Source organism: Fringilla coelebs (assembly GCF_963513975.1).
Source record: "Fringilla coelebs genome assembly, chromosome: 1".
NCBI lineage: Eukaryota > Metazoa > Chordata > Aves > Passeriformes > Fringillidae > Fringilla > Fringilla coelebs.
Window position 1 is genome coordinate 14,410,348 of NC_140028.1, and position 17,799 is coordinate 14,428,146.

At 34.9% G+C, this 17,799-nt stretch overlaps 1 protein-coding gene across 1 annotated transcript in view; it reads left to right on the forward strand.

Annotated features, from left to right (window-relative positions):
- Positions 1-17,799, forward strand: part of TAF2 (TATA-box binding protein associated factor 2) — a 58,485-nt gene that overhangs the window by 17,218 nt on the left and 23,468 nt on the right. Inside the window, exons 9-18 of the mRNA XM_084203654.1 lie at positions 2,500-2,719; positions 3,730-3,884; positions 6,094-6,208; positions 6,293-6,402; positions 7,046-7,111; positions 8,997-9,249; positions 12,651-12,791; positions 14,138-14,248; positions 15,561-15,754; positions 16,307-16,446. Of these exons, the coding sequence (XP_084059780.1) occupies positions 2,500-2,719; positions 3,730-3,884; positions 6,094-6,208; positions 6,293-6,402; positions 7,046-7,111; positions 8,997-9,249; positions 12,651-12,791; positions 14,138-14,248; positions 15,561-15,754; positions 16,307-16,446 (1,505 nt within the window). The remainder of the gene's footprint in view (positions 1-2,499; positions 2,720-3,729; positions 3,885-6,093; positions 6,209-6,292; positions 6,403-7,045; positions 7,112-8,996; positions 9,250-12,650; positions 12,792-14,137; positions 14,249-15,560; positions 15,755-16,306; positions 16,447-17,799) is intronic.

The following is a 17,799-nucleotide window of genomic DNA, read 5'->3' on the forward strand; positions in this document are numbered from 1 at the left end:
AACTGAATGAATTATGAGAATCACTAAATTCACAGTAATAAGATCAGATGACAGTAGAGATAAGGGGCACATTTTTAAAGAAGGAAAGTCACTAAAATCAAAATCTCTTTCTGACTGTTAATTTTACTAGTTTCACTATATTTGTTCTAGTATTGGACACAAATAATTGACAAAATCTTGTCCTAATGCTCCTAAAGTTGTTTCCTTGCTGTGATATATTGTTGGAAACTGTTTCTAGTTATTCTACTACTTCATTGTGTTACAGCTTGTTAATAACAACCACAGCATCACTTAAGTATGAATTGCAACTTGCTGTTCTTTGTAGATTGTAGAGTTCCCTGGTATGTAAATTATGGATGTGTTCCTGATCCTGAGAGATAATTTGTATTGAAGGAAAGCATTTTCATAATGGGGCCTTGAACATTTTTCTCCAGTATATCCTATGCGTTTCATTTCTTTGTTCTGCTTGTTACAATACAGCTGGCAAACATATTTGCAGCACAGCAGTTCCAATTAATAATAATATGAAGAAAATTTGTGTTAAGTAATAATCTCATTTTCCAGCTAAATTAGAAGTAAAATATAATAAATCATCAAGGGAGATAAAAAACAAAAACCCAGCTTCCTTCAGACACACAAATTAATTTGTGTGCAAAACAAAGGTCTCAGATTCTTCCTGTTTATGTCTGGTGTAGCACAAACACTGCACTCCAGAGTGCTTATTCTAAAAGTCAAAATCCCAGAGCTTGGGAAAATGAAGGAAAGAAAACTGCAGATTAACTGCCGTGTGGATGAAAGCTTCAGAACAAAGCTTTGTGTGTAACCTTTTCATTTTGTGTCCTCTCAGACTGTGGTTCTCTTCAACCTTTGATTGTGCTGGTACCACCCTACTGTAAAAATAAAAATTTTTGGAAACTTATATAGTTATATTTCATATGGAAGAAGCTTGCTAACAAGGTTTATATTGAATGGCTGGACTCTTTTCAGGAGCATGAGCATTATAAAATTCTGTGGAAAAGCTGCTTCACTGTCTACTTTGACAAAGGCTCTAGACCCATATTGGTAGTTTTAACACTGTTTTGGTGCCAGTTCAATAAAATCTTTGGAATTAAAATTATTGAAGAAAAATAATCTGAAGAAATGTATTGATATTGAGTGAACTACAAGATGTAACTGTCAAATGCAAACTTGACTCAGTTTGTTTTGCAGTTAAATAATGAAACCAGTACCAAAATCAATCAACACTTTGTAAATTTAAAAAGGGATCTTGGGATTGTGGGTACTGGCTCTGTTGTAATTTGCAAGAAAAGAATTTTACAAAAGTCAATCAACTGTATAATTGAAGCTGGATAAATAGTTTTATTCTGAGACCAAATTATTATATAATGTCTGAGTTTCCTCCTTGAATGTCAATTCTTTCATGGCTCCTAGTCCTTCCCTACCTCAGAATAGAGAAGTATCCAGAATAACAGGGGAATTCTGATAAGGGGAACTTCAGCAACTGCTTATCAATTACAAAGATGGAATTAACCTACATACTTCTTTGTCACAAAATTACTGTACTGAGAAGGGTAATACATGCTTAAATTTAGAAACACTTTTCTTTTTGTATCTTCTTAAGATGTTTAAACAGATACTCATGAGCAAAGTTAAGGGATTCTCCCAGTAAATAGAAGGATGGAAAAGTTATTAAGGTATTGCAGCTACCTTGGTTCTTGCCATCTGAAATATTAAGGGCTGCAGACAAGGAGCTAAGTGCTGATATTGTCTTTCTAGAATGCTTGCTAGTGAACCTCAGCAAACCTTGTTTCTTCAGATGTGTGTTTCTCATTCATGGAAAACTCAGATGTTCTGTAAAAAATACTAAAACAAAACACATAGCAAAGCAACATACAGTTGCCACAGACTTGGTTCATCAAGAAAACTAAGTCAAACTATTAATAATTTCTTCTTCTCAAATAAGAGTCTCTTTTAAAGAAGGCAAAGAAGTCTTATTCTTCTCAAGGATTAAATATTACCTGCCTAGTCGTCTTTGCCATGTTATCTGATTTAGAAGATACCAAGTTTGCCAAAATATTCAAAGATAAAGTTGCTAACTAAAATAAAAGGAAAGAAATTCCTTAGGCCCATCACATGAAAGTGTTCTGTGAATTGTAAAACTCCTACTTTTCTTGAATTGCAATAATTATTTATTTAAATACAAAATATTTACTATATACAGTCGCTCTTAAATGGAAGCAGAGCAGGCAGATTGCTGATTCATTAGTAATTTCCAGATTCAGTCACAGGTTCCTTGCTCAATGTGCTGGTGCTTCCACTGTCTCTACAGCAGTACACAGCAGCTATCATGTGCTGTTAATCTCTGTGCAGTACTTCCTGTATGCCAGGTACATCACCCCTGTCACCTCTCTGGACAAGTGAGTGGTCATTTTTAGTGTGCCATGATTTGTAACTAAAGCAGTACAAGAAATCCTTAGTAATTGTTGATGCAGCTCTAAGCTTGGTTGCTGGGGTGCACTTTAAGTTTCATTCAATAAAATGCAAAATAGATGGGTTTTTTGATTCTTTTAATTTTTTTTTCAGCCCTGCTTCACATTTACATTTTTCTATCAAACACCCTCATACACTGTCCTGGGAGTATTACACTATGTTCCAGTGTAAAGCACATCTTGTTATGAGACTGATTGAGAACAGAATTAGCATGGAGTTCATGTTACAGGTAGGTATTTAGATGTGGAATATAAAAAACTCCTTGTCTTCAATTGCATTTCTGTTCATTAAATAGAGTTCAGAGAAGTAGAGAACAGGTCATCATAGGATTCCATTTGTATTTTCAATTTTAGCAGGACTGCACAAACATTTGGTCATTTTTGTTAGGATAAGATTAACTGTTACTCTTATGCATAACTTACAATACTTTTTATATGCTGCATATTCTCTTTAATCTTAAGGTGTTTCATTGGTTTGGATTGTTGTTTACACTGGGAGCCCATTTTCCTGGCCCTGACTGGTGTTGCTGTGAGCTAACCTAATGAAATTATAAATAATGAGAACCCAGCTCCAGCTCTCTCATTATATCAAGTTTTCAGTCCTAGATGAAACTTAGATGCTTATATTAGAGGAGCATTTGAATAGAAGATTGTAATTTTATTCTGAAATACTGAACTTCTGCAGAACTGTAGTTTCTTTTCTTCACTACTTATCTTTTGTGACATACCTTAGAAAGAATAGGGTTCTACAAAGAAACAGTTAAAAAATGAGTGATATTTTCACATCAGCTTCAGGTTTTTGGGGGGGTTGGGGGTTTTTGCCTTGCTTTGAGGTTATTTTTCAGGAAAACATATGTTATTGTGCTAGAGCTATTTTAGGTGGTGGTCAGGTTGAAAATACTGCTGAGAATCTGATGAATATTTAATTTCTGAAAAGGAAGATATAGTCAGTGATTTCTTTTACTGTAGATAATTTTTGAAAGTTGATGATATTTTAATGGATTTCGTATATGCATATACATATGTGTAATTTGGAGGAAGATACATTTGGACTGAAAATTTCTGATATGGTCAAGGAAATAATTTCCTGTAATGTCTTTATTTTAAAAAACTTTTTTTTGAAGCCAGTTATCAGAAAGTGAGTTTATTGACCTTTAGTTGCAATTAAACAGAAATTAAACAGAAAAACTTATTTTATATATAAGTATTAAGGGAAAGTAATAACTTTTTATCATTTTAGGTTTTCAACAAGTTGTTGAGTCTGGCCAGTACTGCTTCATCTCAGAAGTTCCAGTCACACATGTGGAGTCAGATGTTGGTTTCCACATCTGGGTTTTTGAAATCTATCTCAAATGTCTCAGGCAAAGACATCCAACCTTTAATAAAGCAGTGGGTGTATCCTTTTTATTCTTGGTCTGGATTGTTAATGTGGAAAATGAATTTGGTTTTTTAATTGGCACTATCAAAAGAATGTGAAGAAGGGCATGAAATATCTTTGCATAAAACAGTTAAGTACATTATTCTGTGAATTAGACATATGTGTGAGCCACAAGTTCACAATCTTTTCACAGTCCTTTGAACTATACTAGCTTTTTTGCATATTCTTTACTAGAAGGGATTTCATTATTTTAAGTTTTCATTTGAAAGAAGCACAGTAACTCTGCTAGAATTTAAGGCCAAATTATACTAAAAGGATTCCAGAGGACACTGCCCATAGAAATATGCTGAACTGGGACATGGAAAATGCTATAGTCTGGTGCATTTTAATATGTGATTTCCAGTAAATCACCGTGAAATAAGTAACCTAAAGCACAGACTATTAGTTTACAATATACTTTAATAGCTTGTGTCAATAGCTTGTGCTAATAGCACAGTTTCAGGTAAAATAAACCTCTGTGTGTTGATTCTTCAAATTTAGGTGCTGTTAGTAAAGAAACAGGGTTTCTTAGTTTTAATTGATATGAGGGGAAATTGGAAGTGGCTCCATTTAGCAGGTTTCATTGTTAGTTTTATTTAATGTACTCCAGGCTAAAATTGTACGTGACTGCAGCAAAACCATACCTTACTGTTGTAACAGATGACAGAAGAAGGTATTTAATTTGAGCTGACTTTACAATATTCATGCATCTCAATATCTTAACTAAAAAGCTCTGTATAATTAGTATTTATAGAGTAATTTGAGAGATTAGTATTTTATTTGCATCAGAAGTGTTCATAAAGTGTAAATACACATTATTCTGATTTACATACCATGCTGTGCCAAGCACTTAAGAAAAATAGGAGTTCTGTATTCACACTGCAGTGACAGCTAAATGTCAGCATTACTATCTGAGCTGGGTGAATCTTAACTGCATCTGTTCTGTAAGGAAGAAAGAATTGTACCTCCCACATTTGGGGATTATTTTCACCTTTTCCACACTTTGGCCCCAAGGTTGATCCTGGTAATTATAACTTGTATTTAATCCTATGATTGCAACCTCCCTACCAGGCTTCAAACACTGCTATTCCTGTGACAATGGATTTCCCACCTTGTAAGATCACAGGAGGTCTTCATGTTGTTTGGGAGGAGATCTTACTGCTATTAAGTAGTGCGGTCTTATGCCATTAACAAGGGTTGTGTTGATGCTGAGTTTAAACCTTTTGCTGAAAAACCACTAAAAATGTCTCAACTGTACCTGATGACAAAGTCCCAGAGCTTCATGAAGGCAGCATCCATGAACAGAGCCAGTCTGAGGTATTTAGCCAAATGGCCAAATTTTGGGAGGAAAGTTAATAACCTCTGTATGAGAAGAAGTGTCTTTGAATATGGAAGCTCTTCCCTTAAATGTTGGGACATAAAACAACAGATTTTCCTCCCTTGCTTTTGTCTCATATTGTCAGAAACTTGTGAGATTGTGCATTAGACTGAAATGCTTCAGTTTAGTGTTTTAGATTGCTGTAAGTCAAGTGTAGTAATGGCTGTGAGGCAGAAATGAATGATGAAATTATTCACAGGAAAAGTCTTGAAGAAATCATTGCCTGGGCAAAAATTTAGAGTGAGATTGTTGCTTTTTTGTTACTTTTTATCATTCATATTGTATACTTTCATGCATATGTGAACTCCCACACACACACACACACACACACACATACACATATGAATGCTCATGTGACCCAGTTTGGAAAACTGCAGTAAAATAATGGAGCTAAATTAGTGTGGGTAGAAAACAGAAACTAATGTCTACATTTTCCCCTTAGTTTTATTTAACTAAAATACATAGTAAAACCATATTGAAATTACTGAAGTCTTACACAATTACTTTTTCTGAGAGCATGCCAAGGACATTGGATGTGGTGGAGTCCAGAATAGTTTTTCATAATTAATTTCTTCGTACTAGGTAGTTTTCATTTCAGTTTTTCTCCATAAGAAACATGAAAGGAAAAAAAATTCAAGGAACGTAAAACCCCAGAATTTCGTGAATGAACATGAGTGATTTAATTTCCAAATTTTCTTGGAATGGGAAATTCTAGGAATAAAGAGGCATAAAGCAAGTGCTAAGAATTGAGAATTATGGATTTTTATAACTATTGCGTTGTGCACTAGAATTCCTATACTGCTGATTAGGGATCAGAGTGGAGTGGTAAAATTTTATGGTAGCTTTGCATTTAATAGAAAACGGAATGTATTGGAATTGGAAATAAAACAAGATTACACATCTCCTGGGACTCAGAAATACGTGGTAAGGCGTATTTTCCATATTTTATGGTGCATACATTAATAAGCATAAGTTTAATGTTAATAACAAAATCTTGTGAACTTGAAGGGTCCTCTTAAAGTGACAGTGCAAGAACTTGATGGCTCATTCAACCATACATTGCAGATTGAAGAAAACAGTCTTAAACATGATATACCTTGCCATTCTAAAAGCAGAAGGTAAGAGCTAAAATACTAACTGCAGGTATTTTTACTATGGATTTATGAAAACATTCAGGACATTTGATGATAAATATATGCTTCTTCTTAATCTTACTAAGATTCACCTGTGATGTAAGTGGAGAGTTTCATACTGTTTAAGGACAGCGAGAAACCTTACACAGTTCTTAAATTAAGTAATTTTGTAGAAGTTTTATGAAGACCTAATTTATGTAGAATAAGTTGATGAAGACTCTAATTAATCAAATTATTCAAAATGTCTTTGAATGGGAATCACAAATTAGAGGGAAGACAAATGTAGGCCAGAGGAGTGCCTCAAGTGAAGAGCGTGCTGGGACTGTTCGGTAAACCTAAGGAACAAGGAAAGTGACATACTTCCCTCATAGAGTCCCTCCATCTTCTAATGCATTTTGATAATTGCTTTGAATTCCACTTCTCAAGTTTCTATGTTTATGTGTAATTGTAAAAATAGTGGGGGTAAAAATTGTAGAAATGGATATGTAGCTCAAATTTGTATTATGAATATTATGCTTTTTGTGTGGTGAAATGCACAGAGTACTTTTGCATTCTTAAACTTAATTTATAAACATATATTTGCCAGTCTGTTAAGTAATACTTCTTTTTTTCCCTTCTTTTTTAATAGAAATAAGAAGAAAAAGATTCCACTGATGAATGGAGAAGAGGTGGACATGGACCTTTCTGCTATGGAGTAAGTTGGCTTGTTGGAGTTTCTCAGTGTGAGTCTGAGCCATCTTCCCCTTGTCTAAAGCATGCTGTTTTGAAGGATTGAATAATAAAGTTGTACTTTATTATATGACTGACAACTTTCAAGACTATCTCACATTTCTCTGTCTTTACTGAAACTTTTCTGTTGTAGCTGGGAAATGCTGGCAAAGTGTAAAAAGTATGGGTTAACCAATATAATCAGATTTTATAAAAAATCTGGACATGGTATGGTGATAATAAATTACTTGACTCTAACACATTTCCAGTGATATCTTTCAGCTGACTTCATAGGTAAGATGTAAACAAGAATTTGTTTGACGCCAAGTAAGAGCAATTTTTATTGGATCTTGATGAAGAACGTTTAACTGCCACTAATACAGACAGGTTCCTGGAATCTGTAATTACAAAAGAATTCCTCTAGATTAAAATAATGATGAAGTGCTGTTCCAACTGAAATCCACACTGACATTCATTTCTGTTGGAACTGTTAAGCTCTTTGGAAGCAAATTGTTGCTCAATGTAAATACCTTCCTTACCCTCCTTGACTTGGAGCCAGCAGTACCCTCAGAGACAGGAGAGGTGTTGGCACCTGGTTTTCTGCTCTTGAAAGCCAGTGGTATCTCTTTGAAGAAGGATAGATTGCTTGTCACCTTAAAAGTGTTGCAGATTCTCATAAGTTTAATCTCATCTAATACATGATAAGAAAAAAATTTGTAAGACATATTTACATTGAGCAAGTCATTGCTGTCATTTCCATATGACAGTTGACATTTTAATAGTTTAATTGTACTGAAGAATAATTACCCTAAATATTTGTGGCTGTTTTTGATCATTTATGCTCAGGTCCCTGCTTTGTTACCCGGAGCTGAGAGTTCAGTGATCTTAGAATGACCTTTGAATTGGGATAGGATTTTATGCATTTGATCTGATAACCTGATCTGTGGTGTGATCATTCTGCTGTCCAGTCTGGGCTTCTCTGCTCCAAGCATGTCTGATAATACACATTCTATTTTCTAAATCTTGTGTATACACTCTTTGATTGTTGTTTCTTCTCTAGCTAGGAACTTGGTGGCAATTCTGGATTTTCTACAAACATATACAGAAATTCACATCATATTTATAATGACGCTCTTTTCATCAGTCCAAACTCTCTCCTAATGCTTTGTTGGTATTTTGATTTTGTGATTTTTATATGGAAAAATGAGTAAGAGAATGTATTGCATAATTTGTGCTTGTTGCTCCCATAAATTACTTCTGCAGTCACAGTACTGTGTGAATAATAAAGAGTAAAATGTGTGTTTGGGTGGAATACAACTGAGTCATTTTATCTGTGGGATAACTTTAATCCTGATTTTTATAATTTTCATGGTTACCCTTGTCAGCTTTCAACATCATAGCATGTGAGTGCTTGTAAAGGAATTTCACATCTATTGATTTTAAAAAAGTGTATTTACCACCAGATTTTCTTTCTTGGATTTTTTTTTTTTTTGTAGTCTTAACCTTTAGAAGCTGATAAAGTGCTTATCAGTTAGGAAAATTGTAGCATCCGAGCACATAGAATTAAATATACTGGGATCATACAGTAGTTTACCATGAACAAAGATCTGAGGTTAAAAATACTAAGACATTGTATTCACTTTAATATATTAGAGGTTTGGACAAAATGCCCTGGGAGGCCATTGAATTGCCATCCTAGAAGCAGGAGATTGGAGCAAGAGACTTTCAAAAGTTCTTTCTAACCTGTATTTTGTTATGGTTCTTTGAGTTTAAATACTGTACAAATAACTCATAACAAGTTAGATGATCTGTAGAATTTCTTTAGTCTTGAAATTTTGTAAGCTATTAATGTTTTTTTATGTCTGTCTTAGTGCTGATTCCCCCTTGCTCTGGATAAGAATAGATCCTGATATGTCAGTACTGAGGAAGGTGGAATTTGAACAGTCTGATTTCATGTGGCAGTATCAGCTGAGATATGAGAGAGATGTGGTGGCACAAGAAGAAGCCATTCTGGCACTGGAGAAGTTCCCTACTCCGGCCTCCCGGCTTGCACTGACCGACATCCTGGAGCAGGAGCAGTGCTTCTACAGGGTGAGGATGCTGGCCTGCTTCTGCCTTGCAAAGGTGAGCTTGTGTGCATGGCAGTAAGGGAGGAAATCCACTAGACTTTGTAAAGGGCTGAAAATGGGTCAAAACTCATCACAGTTCCTAAACTGGCTTGAGATTTAGCTTCTTAAATGTATTTGCCAAGTATTTTTAACATGAGTGATTTGAAAGGAAAGTTGTATTATTTTAGTCTGTAAATGGAGACTGCAGAAGGCTTTCATAATTGTCAAAATTGAGACGTCAGACATGAAAACCACAAGGGATTTTTCCAGATTTCATTAAGTAGCAGAAATAAAAGACTTTTGTTTCATTTTTTTTCAGAACCAAAGTATATTTTTTATTATTTTAGTGGGAAGTTCCTTGGCCAGTCTTTTGAGAACTCTGAAGTGCTGAAATTCATCTTTTCCTAATTGAACTTCAGATTGCTGCTCTGTATCGTTTCAGATTGAATAGGGTCACAAAATAAACATCAAGTTGGGATACAATTAAATATTAAAAAGCCAAATAATTGCCTTGAAAAGGGAAGATTTTTTTTTTCTTAGACATAAAATTAGCATTAAGAATAAAAACTAGTAAAACCCCTAATTTTACATCAAGTGGATGGAAACACAGAAGAACAAGAATTTCTAAAATGGCATATTTGTGACTTTTGTGCAAAGGAAGACATATTGATTGACAATTTCTTCCCATTATTGACACATAGCTTGCTTTCTGCTGTGTACCTGTTGGGAATCATTTAGTTCCCATACAGAAATAAAACCTTCAGCTGTATTTTGAAAATCAAAATTCCAGTTTTTTTGACAAACTATTTTAAAATTATGAAACACTGATGTGAAACTGCCACTGTTCTAGTATTGGTGCTGCCAGTATCTGACTTAAAATATGCACTTTTCATAACAAATTCACTTGGAATACCTAATAGTATATATATTCCACAAGTAAATTAAAAGAGCAGTTGTTGCAACATTTAAATGAGATAGTTTTTTCTATCTTTACTGTAACATCTTAGGCAGTTGGGCTTCAGATAATCATTGCTGGTTTTGTTCAGTTGTAATTGTATGGAAATTCTTGGGTCTGTGGATAAGGTGGTTGACTTGCAGAAAAGAAGATAATAAGGCAAGCAAAAAATATGGCTGTGACATTAAATCAAGGTGAAGGAGCATGGCAGAGCAAAGTTGTAGATATGTTTATGTAAGTACCTGGGAGGAAAGTGTAATGCATTGTATTACTGATTCCAACATTGAGACATTAATAAGAATAACTTCCTGTTGTCATTGAGTTTAATTTTCTTGGGTTGTAAATATTCAGGACTTGTATTCTTCATTGAAAAAAGCAAAGTCCCTCGTGATTATTCAGGAGGAGGGTTCTTTTTTGTTGATTTACAATTTCTAGCTGGGTTGCAGTTACTGTTTTCAAATATTCTCAGTGTAGTCATGTTGATGCAGAGAAATTATATGTGACAATGTAATTGTTAAAATGAATTTGCTACACTTTCTTGGTATACCTCATTGTAAAAAAGGACTTCAGTCTCTCAGCAGTAAAGTATCCACGGGACATATTAAATCCTCATTGATAAATTAAGGATATCTGTGAACATGTGTGCACATACACTGTGAGTCTCATTCCTGAGTCCTTCAGGACAAATAACAAATACAGAGAAAGGAGAAGATAATGTCACAGTCTCAATTCCTGAGAGTACACAAGCTGACTTCCCAGTTCAGATCCATGGCAGTGTAGGTGATGTGTTATAAACTTTGCAGCAGGAACACTACCATCACAAACTTCTCCCTCCCAAACATTGAGGAGTTTCATAGATGTGCATGAGAGTTAAACCTTAGTCTACATTTTTATGCTGTACTGAATTTAATGGTGCAGAAATGGAGTGTGCCTCCTACCTTTTTTAAGTAGAAATAATGCAACATAGGTCATTTGTGTTACTGTATGAGGAATGTGCAGTTACATTTAGTTCAGAATGTGTAATGTCTCTGTAGACTAAGTAGAAAAATAAGATTCTGTCAGTAAAGAGAATATCAAATGAGCTACAACACATGATAAGACCAAAAAGTACTGAAAAGATGATGGTTTAACTACTATAGATTTTAATTGAAAACAGGTGTTTATCTACAGACTTTGTGAAATTAAATGCTTAAAATATACACCCTAATATTAATAGAATGGTGAATATCTTGTAAACATAGGACACTGTGATCTTTTGGGGATTGAATTTTATTGGACGCTGCTACATAAATTTTGTATATGTAGTTTTAAGTTCTTTATCATGATTTCTAAGCAGTCTTGGGGATTAATCTTCCTCTGCAGGAAGAGTTTTTTTTAGCTTTCAAAAAAAGCTGTACCTGCATCTTTAATTCAAGCACTTCAGCTATTGCAAGGGGAAGATCAATTGCAGTATTTTCCCTCTCCTTTGACTTTCCTTTGGAGCCTGGCTTAGTGGAAAAATAGTTTTTAGTAATAAAGCACCACGCTTCCCCAAAAGCAATGATGAAGTGGATTGCTGTGCATTTTCAGATAGCCTCTTGATTTTCTTCAATTGCTGCATATGTAATAGCCTTTGAAAACAAGCTACCTAATTTAGAAGGAAATCATCAAATTCAAGTTTTTCTTTGTAAGAACAGATTTTTCCTTAGTTTGTGGTGGGTCTGTAACCATGGGAATTCCTGCTACATTTTAGGGTGCATTGGTCCCATTTGTTTGTGTGCACACACATATCAGGCAGATTAACCATCAGCAGTCACAGGTGTTCTGTAGGCTTTCAGTGCTTCTTACAGCAAATGTATGAAACCCAGGATGCTGGGAAGGCACAAAAAGCAGTTTTGTCTCTGTGGAACCTTAACTGTCTTACACCAAAGCAGACTATAGCAATAAATTGTTCTCAGTGCACAGTCTTCAATAAATGACAATTAGAGTTAGAGGGCACTGCCTTGCCTTTAACTTTAGGGGTGGTCTTTCATTCTTAGGGTGGCTGAGGCCTGTTTAAAGTCTAGGCTGAGGTTACTGGCAGGGTAAATTTGGGAAGTTGGTATTGCAAAATCCCCTTCCATCACTGGCTTCCGTAGAGTCAGAGAACTTGGCTTAGTAAACACAGAATATTAATCTAAAATATATAAAAGAAAATAATTAAGAACAGAAGTTTATCATGGAAGGATAGTTAGCTGCCGATGTCTTCCAAATGGAACAATTTCCATAAAACTTACCTTTAATGTAGATAAGATATATTGGGAATGACACTGAAAACTTAGCTAGTATAACATAATACACTCTTGAAAGTAAGTATCTATTTAAAGGAGAGAATGTTCTTGGCAATTACCCTTTTTGATTATGGGAAATGTGTATTTTTCTACAGCCAAACTAAACTTGCAGTGGTCATGTTAATATGATTTCCCTTCCCCCTACTTATTCAGATTGCAAATTCCATGGTAAGTACGTGGACAGGACCACCAGCCATGAAGTCACTCTTTACCCGAATGTTTTGTTGTAAGACTTGTCCAAACATTGTGAAGACCAACAATTTCATGAACTTTCAGAGCTACTTTCTTCAAAAGGTAAAATTTATTTTTCTCAATGAATGTTTTAAAAGAATTGTCAAAAATACAAAAATGTTCCTACAATTGACAGGAATGTTTGTAGCACAAACCTGATTTCCTCTTTGATAAAAATCAAAGTTAATGATTCTTTCTCATATGGCTTCAGTTTGTTCAGTCTTATTAAAAATCAATTAAGAAGTTCTTAGCTATTTTTTTCTGATTAGGTGAAGTTAAATTAGCAGTTTCTTCAGAAGAATGGAGAATTATATCTTATTATATAATTACTTGCAATTATTTGTGAGCTCCTTCTTAAATAGGACTGTAAGGAGGATACTAATTTTATCTTTAAGGTGAATTCAGCAACTCCCTTTATTCTTTAATAGCAGTTATACTTCAAGTTATACTTCAAATCTTATAACTCTTAAATTGGTGGACATTTTTAGTTCAAGACATTGCATAATCCTTCTTGCCCTCTTCTTTCTATTGTCGACATCACATATTGCCACTGTTTATTTTGGTGTTAGCGCAGGTTTTTTTGCTGTAACCTGTGGTTGTTCATTGGATAACAAGATTAATTACAATGTTTTTCTCTCAGTGTTTTTCTCTTTTCACTTGACTGGTTGATTGAGTTCTTATTTCATAAATTTCATATTGCTGATTTTATAGAAGACTCAAATTTTGGTTTTTTCACTCTGTCCAAAACTGTTTCATTCTTCATGTCATTCTTGGACCTTCTTTTTGTATTTTTCTGCTTTTTTTTGTCATTGTTTATTCTTTACCACTAAATCTTAGATTTTTCTCCCTTTTTAATCCTGTGAGCCAAGTTCACAGGTCTAGAGTAAGATTCTTAAATCTATGTTGAGTGAGCCTAGAGATCTGCTTAGCTCATTCTAAAATAAATACCTAATCAGAATAACAGCTGTCTGGCTAATAATTCTTCAGGCTTCACTGACCCTGTTGGGTCTGTATGTCTCAGTGAAAGTGGAAGCTTAGACATTGTGTTCATATGAAAACACACAAATTCAGTGTCTATCTCAAAATAAGTTCCATCATCATTTTCTGTGTCTCATTGTTTTTCATTTGATACCTTTTTGATAGTGTATTGACTTGAGAGTCTGTTTTTTGATATACTTTTTTTTATATGTCTGTACTGTGACTAGTTACTGAACAATAACTACACAGTTTATTAGATCTGAAAATTATGCAGTACATGGTGTGACTTTCAAAAAGTATGTAAATGCTGCTTTTCAGACACCTGCTATTGTAAATTTGTTAATTGCTGATTTTTAGGATGAGCCTCTTTTCAGGGTGTAACTATCATTTCAATAATGTAAAGAGTGATATTAATTAATTTTATTACACAGACCATGCCTGTTGCCATGGCCCTTCTGAGAGATGTTCACAACCTTTGTCCTAAGGAGGTTTTAATGTTTATTTTGGATTTGATCAAGTATAACGATAACAGGAAGAATAAGGTAAAGACAATGTTTATTTTAATCTCTTACTGATTTTTTTTTGGTGAAAAAAGTTTTAATTAGTACACTGCATGATGTTTGATGCCACTACTGCAAATACCTAGCTCAGAGTTGATGAAAAAGTGATGTGGTAAATGTTAGAGAATGTTCTGTAGCTGACATTTCTATGGCAGCATTTCTTGGATGTTTCAAAGCTCTGTGTGCTTGTTGTTAATGCTTGTCTTCATTTGCACACATACTTTTCTTGCTTTACTCTTTTTCGTTCAAAAGACCCAAGTGTTCGGCTAAAATGTAGCATGAGAAGTTCAGCACTGGTTTTTTGATGTTTGTTTCACCTTGAGAGGAGTATTTGAAAGAGCAAGGAAAGGAAATAATCTTTTTTAACACTATACAGGACTCTAGAATTCTGTGTTCTGAGTATCAGTTCTAGCTCATAGAACTGGATTGTCTTCATCTGGTTAAATAACAGGTGAACTACAGGTTTATGTTGTTCCATTACTAAACTGAGCCATCTGAGTTGGAAATGTTGTCACCCCAAGTTCCTTCCCCAACAGACCACTTCTGAAGGATGGTTAAATGACCTTTAGGATCCTGAGATGATACAAAATTCCATCTGTATATCTAGGAGCCTAGCATAATCTTCCCAGTTAAGTATCCAAAGTGGAGTGGAACAAGTCTAATGTGTCTTAAACTTCATTTTTTTTTGTGTGTAGAATGCACACTGTAAACAGGACACGTGTTGTTTGTTACTGAAATAAGGATGGTGGATGGGGAGAGTTAGAGAGTTGGACACATGAATGCAGGCATCAGTATTCAAATGAAAGGGTGACATGTGCTGACATCTCAGCCTCACCTTTCCATGTGTCCCTTCTACATGTGTTTAACATCTTCTGCTGGATCCGACAGATGTTGAGTCTGTTTAGGTTACTAATACGCAAATCTAGTACTTCTTTCTGCTTTTTTAAAATTTTTTTAATATGTTTTGCTGCTTACTAACACAACCAACAGATGCAAAAGACAGCATAATGGAAGGGGTGAAACTATGAACCCAGGTAAGAGGGGTGGAGGAAGAAGTAAGATCTTTTTCACTAAGCAGCAGTGAGCTTATTAGTTCGCTTCAGAAACTCGTGAAGTTGCTGGCTGGATTAATGGTATGATTTTCAGAACGATTTTTTCTTGTTTTCCTTTCTTATGCAGTTTCTCCCATGGTCTTGGTTTCAAAATCTGTTCTGTAACAGGGCTTAAGCGTTTCTTAGCTTTGAAAGGATATATACTGTTATATTTGCTTGTGTTAAATATTGGTTTTATGTAGTTTTCAGACAACTACTACCGTGCTGAGCTGATTGATGCCCTAGCCAACTCTGTGACTCCTGCGGTCAGTGTGAACAATGAAGTTCGAACATTGGATAACTTAAATCCTGATGTACGACTTATTCTTGAGGAAATTACCCGTTTTCTGAATATGGAGAAGCTTCTTCCCAGTTACAGACATACTATCACAGTCAGGTATGGTTTAATGACACTGCTTTTCTTGGGTTTTATGGACCTTTCTGTAGTTTGCTTTTGAGATTTTAGCTTGTATATCTTAATCTTAAATGTCAAATTCCTTTCAAGTTTCAAAAGCTGATAATGCAAGTTTGTCTTGATTGCTTTTCTTTTCAGCATTAATTTTTGTCAATGTCAACCTTTAGTAGCAGTCATAATTTGATCATCCCATGCCTCTTTAAGAAGATCATTTATGAAAGTTTTGCTATGTAACAATAACTGTGGGGCATGCAACATCATCTGAGCTGTGTTTTCTCTAAGTTATCTTGGCTGTACTAAAACCAAGCGATGGATTTGAAAGAGTGGAAAATTTTGTTTGTGTTTCTGCCTAATTCAGAGATAATAAGAGCTGTGTGTTAATGCTGTGAAAGAAATTGTAACATGTTAATCATATTAACGTGGATAACATAATTCAGAAGATTTGCAGTACTTGATTTGGAAGAAAATAATTCTATTTTTCTTGGCTGGTATTCCATAAAGCTGATGTGTATTTTCTTCTGCTCCCATTTGTAGCTGTTTAAAAGCTATTCGAGTGCTTCAGAAGAATGGCCATGTCCCGAGCGATCCCGCTCTCTTCAAGTCGTACGCAGAGTACGGGCACTTCGTCGATGTCCGGATTGCAGCGCTGGAGGCTGTTGTTGATTATACAAAAGGTACTTTTTTCCAAGTATTTTGACATTTTGTAACACTGCTCTCACAAATGTAATGCTTATCTCATTAATATTAGGTTGAAATAGTGTCCACCAGAAGAGCTTATATGGTAACAGGTGTATTAATAAGAAACTGAGATTTCTATTATTATTTTGTACCAGCCAGTACAAGTTTTAAGAAGATGTGCTGAGCATTGTTTCTCAGTGCTTTGCAAATTGAATCAGATACCAATGTTTTCAAATAATGAGTGGCAGTAAGGGGATTTGGCAATTTGTCTTTAACACTTCAGTGACTTTGATTTAGTTGATTTCAGCCATAATTGCTAGTTGAAGTCATTGATTTTGCTTTACTTTCTTCCTGATATCTTAATTGTGCTTTTTTGCGTGTATCTTGTGGTTATAAATTTTGGAAACTTAGATTATTGTAGAGATATTCTGCCTGATTCTCTTTTGTCATTCCTTATGCATAGCTTATGTTTGTAAAATGTTTACATTCTTTTAATATTACCTTTATCCTAGTTGGCAATTGCAGGTCCGTGAAAAAAAAATCCCTGGACAGTTTCTTAAGCGCTCTGTAGTTGATACTAAATCCTGACAGATTTCTAATGGTACTTAGAAATTACAGCTTCAATGATTTGCATTCCATAAAGTTAATTTAGTATTATATTGTCCTCTTCATTTATTTGGGTTAGTCTTTCTTTGTTCAAGAGATTTGTAATACTTTTGTGTTTGGAGGTTTATACCTTTCCAAGTGGCCAAATCCTTCAGTTCTTCCTCTGTAGCAGACTGAAGGATCTAGATTTCTAAGTATTCTGTTTCAGATTTCGTGGGTTTGTTTTGTTTTCAGGGTAGAGTTTCCTTTGCTTGTAACACAAATAATTGTTTTCTCCTTTTTTTTTAAGGGCTGTATTACTTTGACATTACTCCTGTCTCTCTATCCAGAGACTTCCCAAACTAGATAAGCAGTGAGAGGTTTTAAGGCAATTGGAATCTTTGAGTGAATGCATTTGGTGAAACTCAGGCATCCAATCACAGACTGAAAGCAGGCTGTCATTCCAAACAGCTGGTAACTGTGAGGAAGGCTGTGCACCCAGCATACTCCATCCTGTAGTCCACCAGACTCTCTGTATCCTTAATCCACTGCGCACAGACCACTTGGTGATCCTGTGAGTGATACAGAGCTAGAATTCAGAACTGTGCTGGTGCTGTGCATATCTCTCTCTGGTGGGCTAATTGCTTTTTTCCACCCTTCATAGAATGTTAGTGGAAATATTTGCTGGAGAATAGAAAGCTTACTCATCAGTTCTTTTCCTTTAGAAGAATCTCCTCACTAATTCATCCCACCCTGTGGAAAGA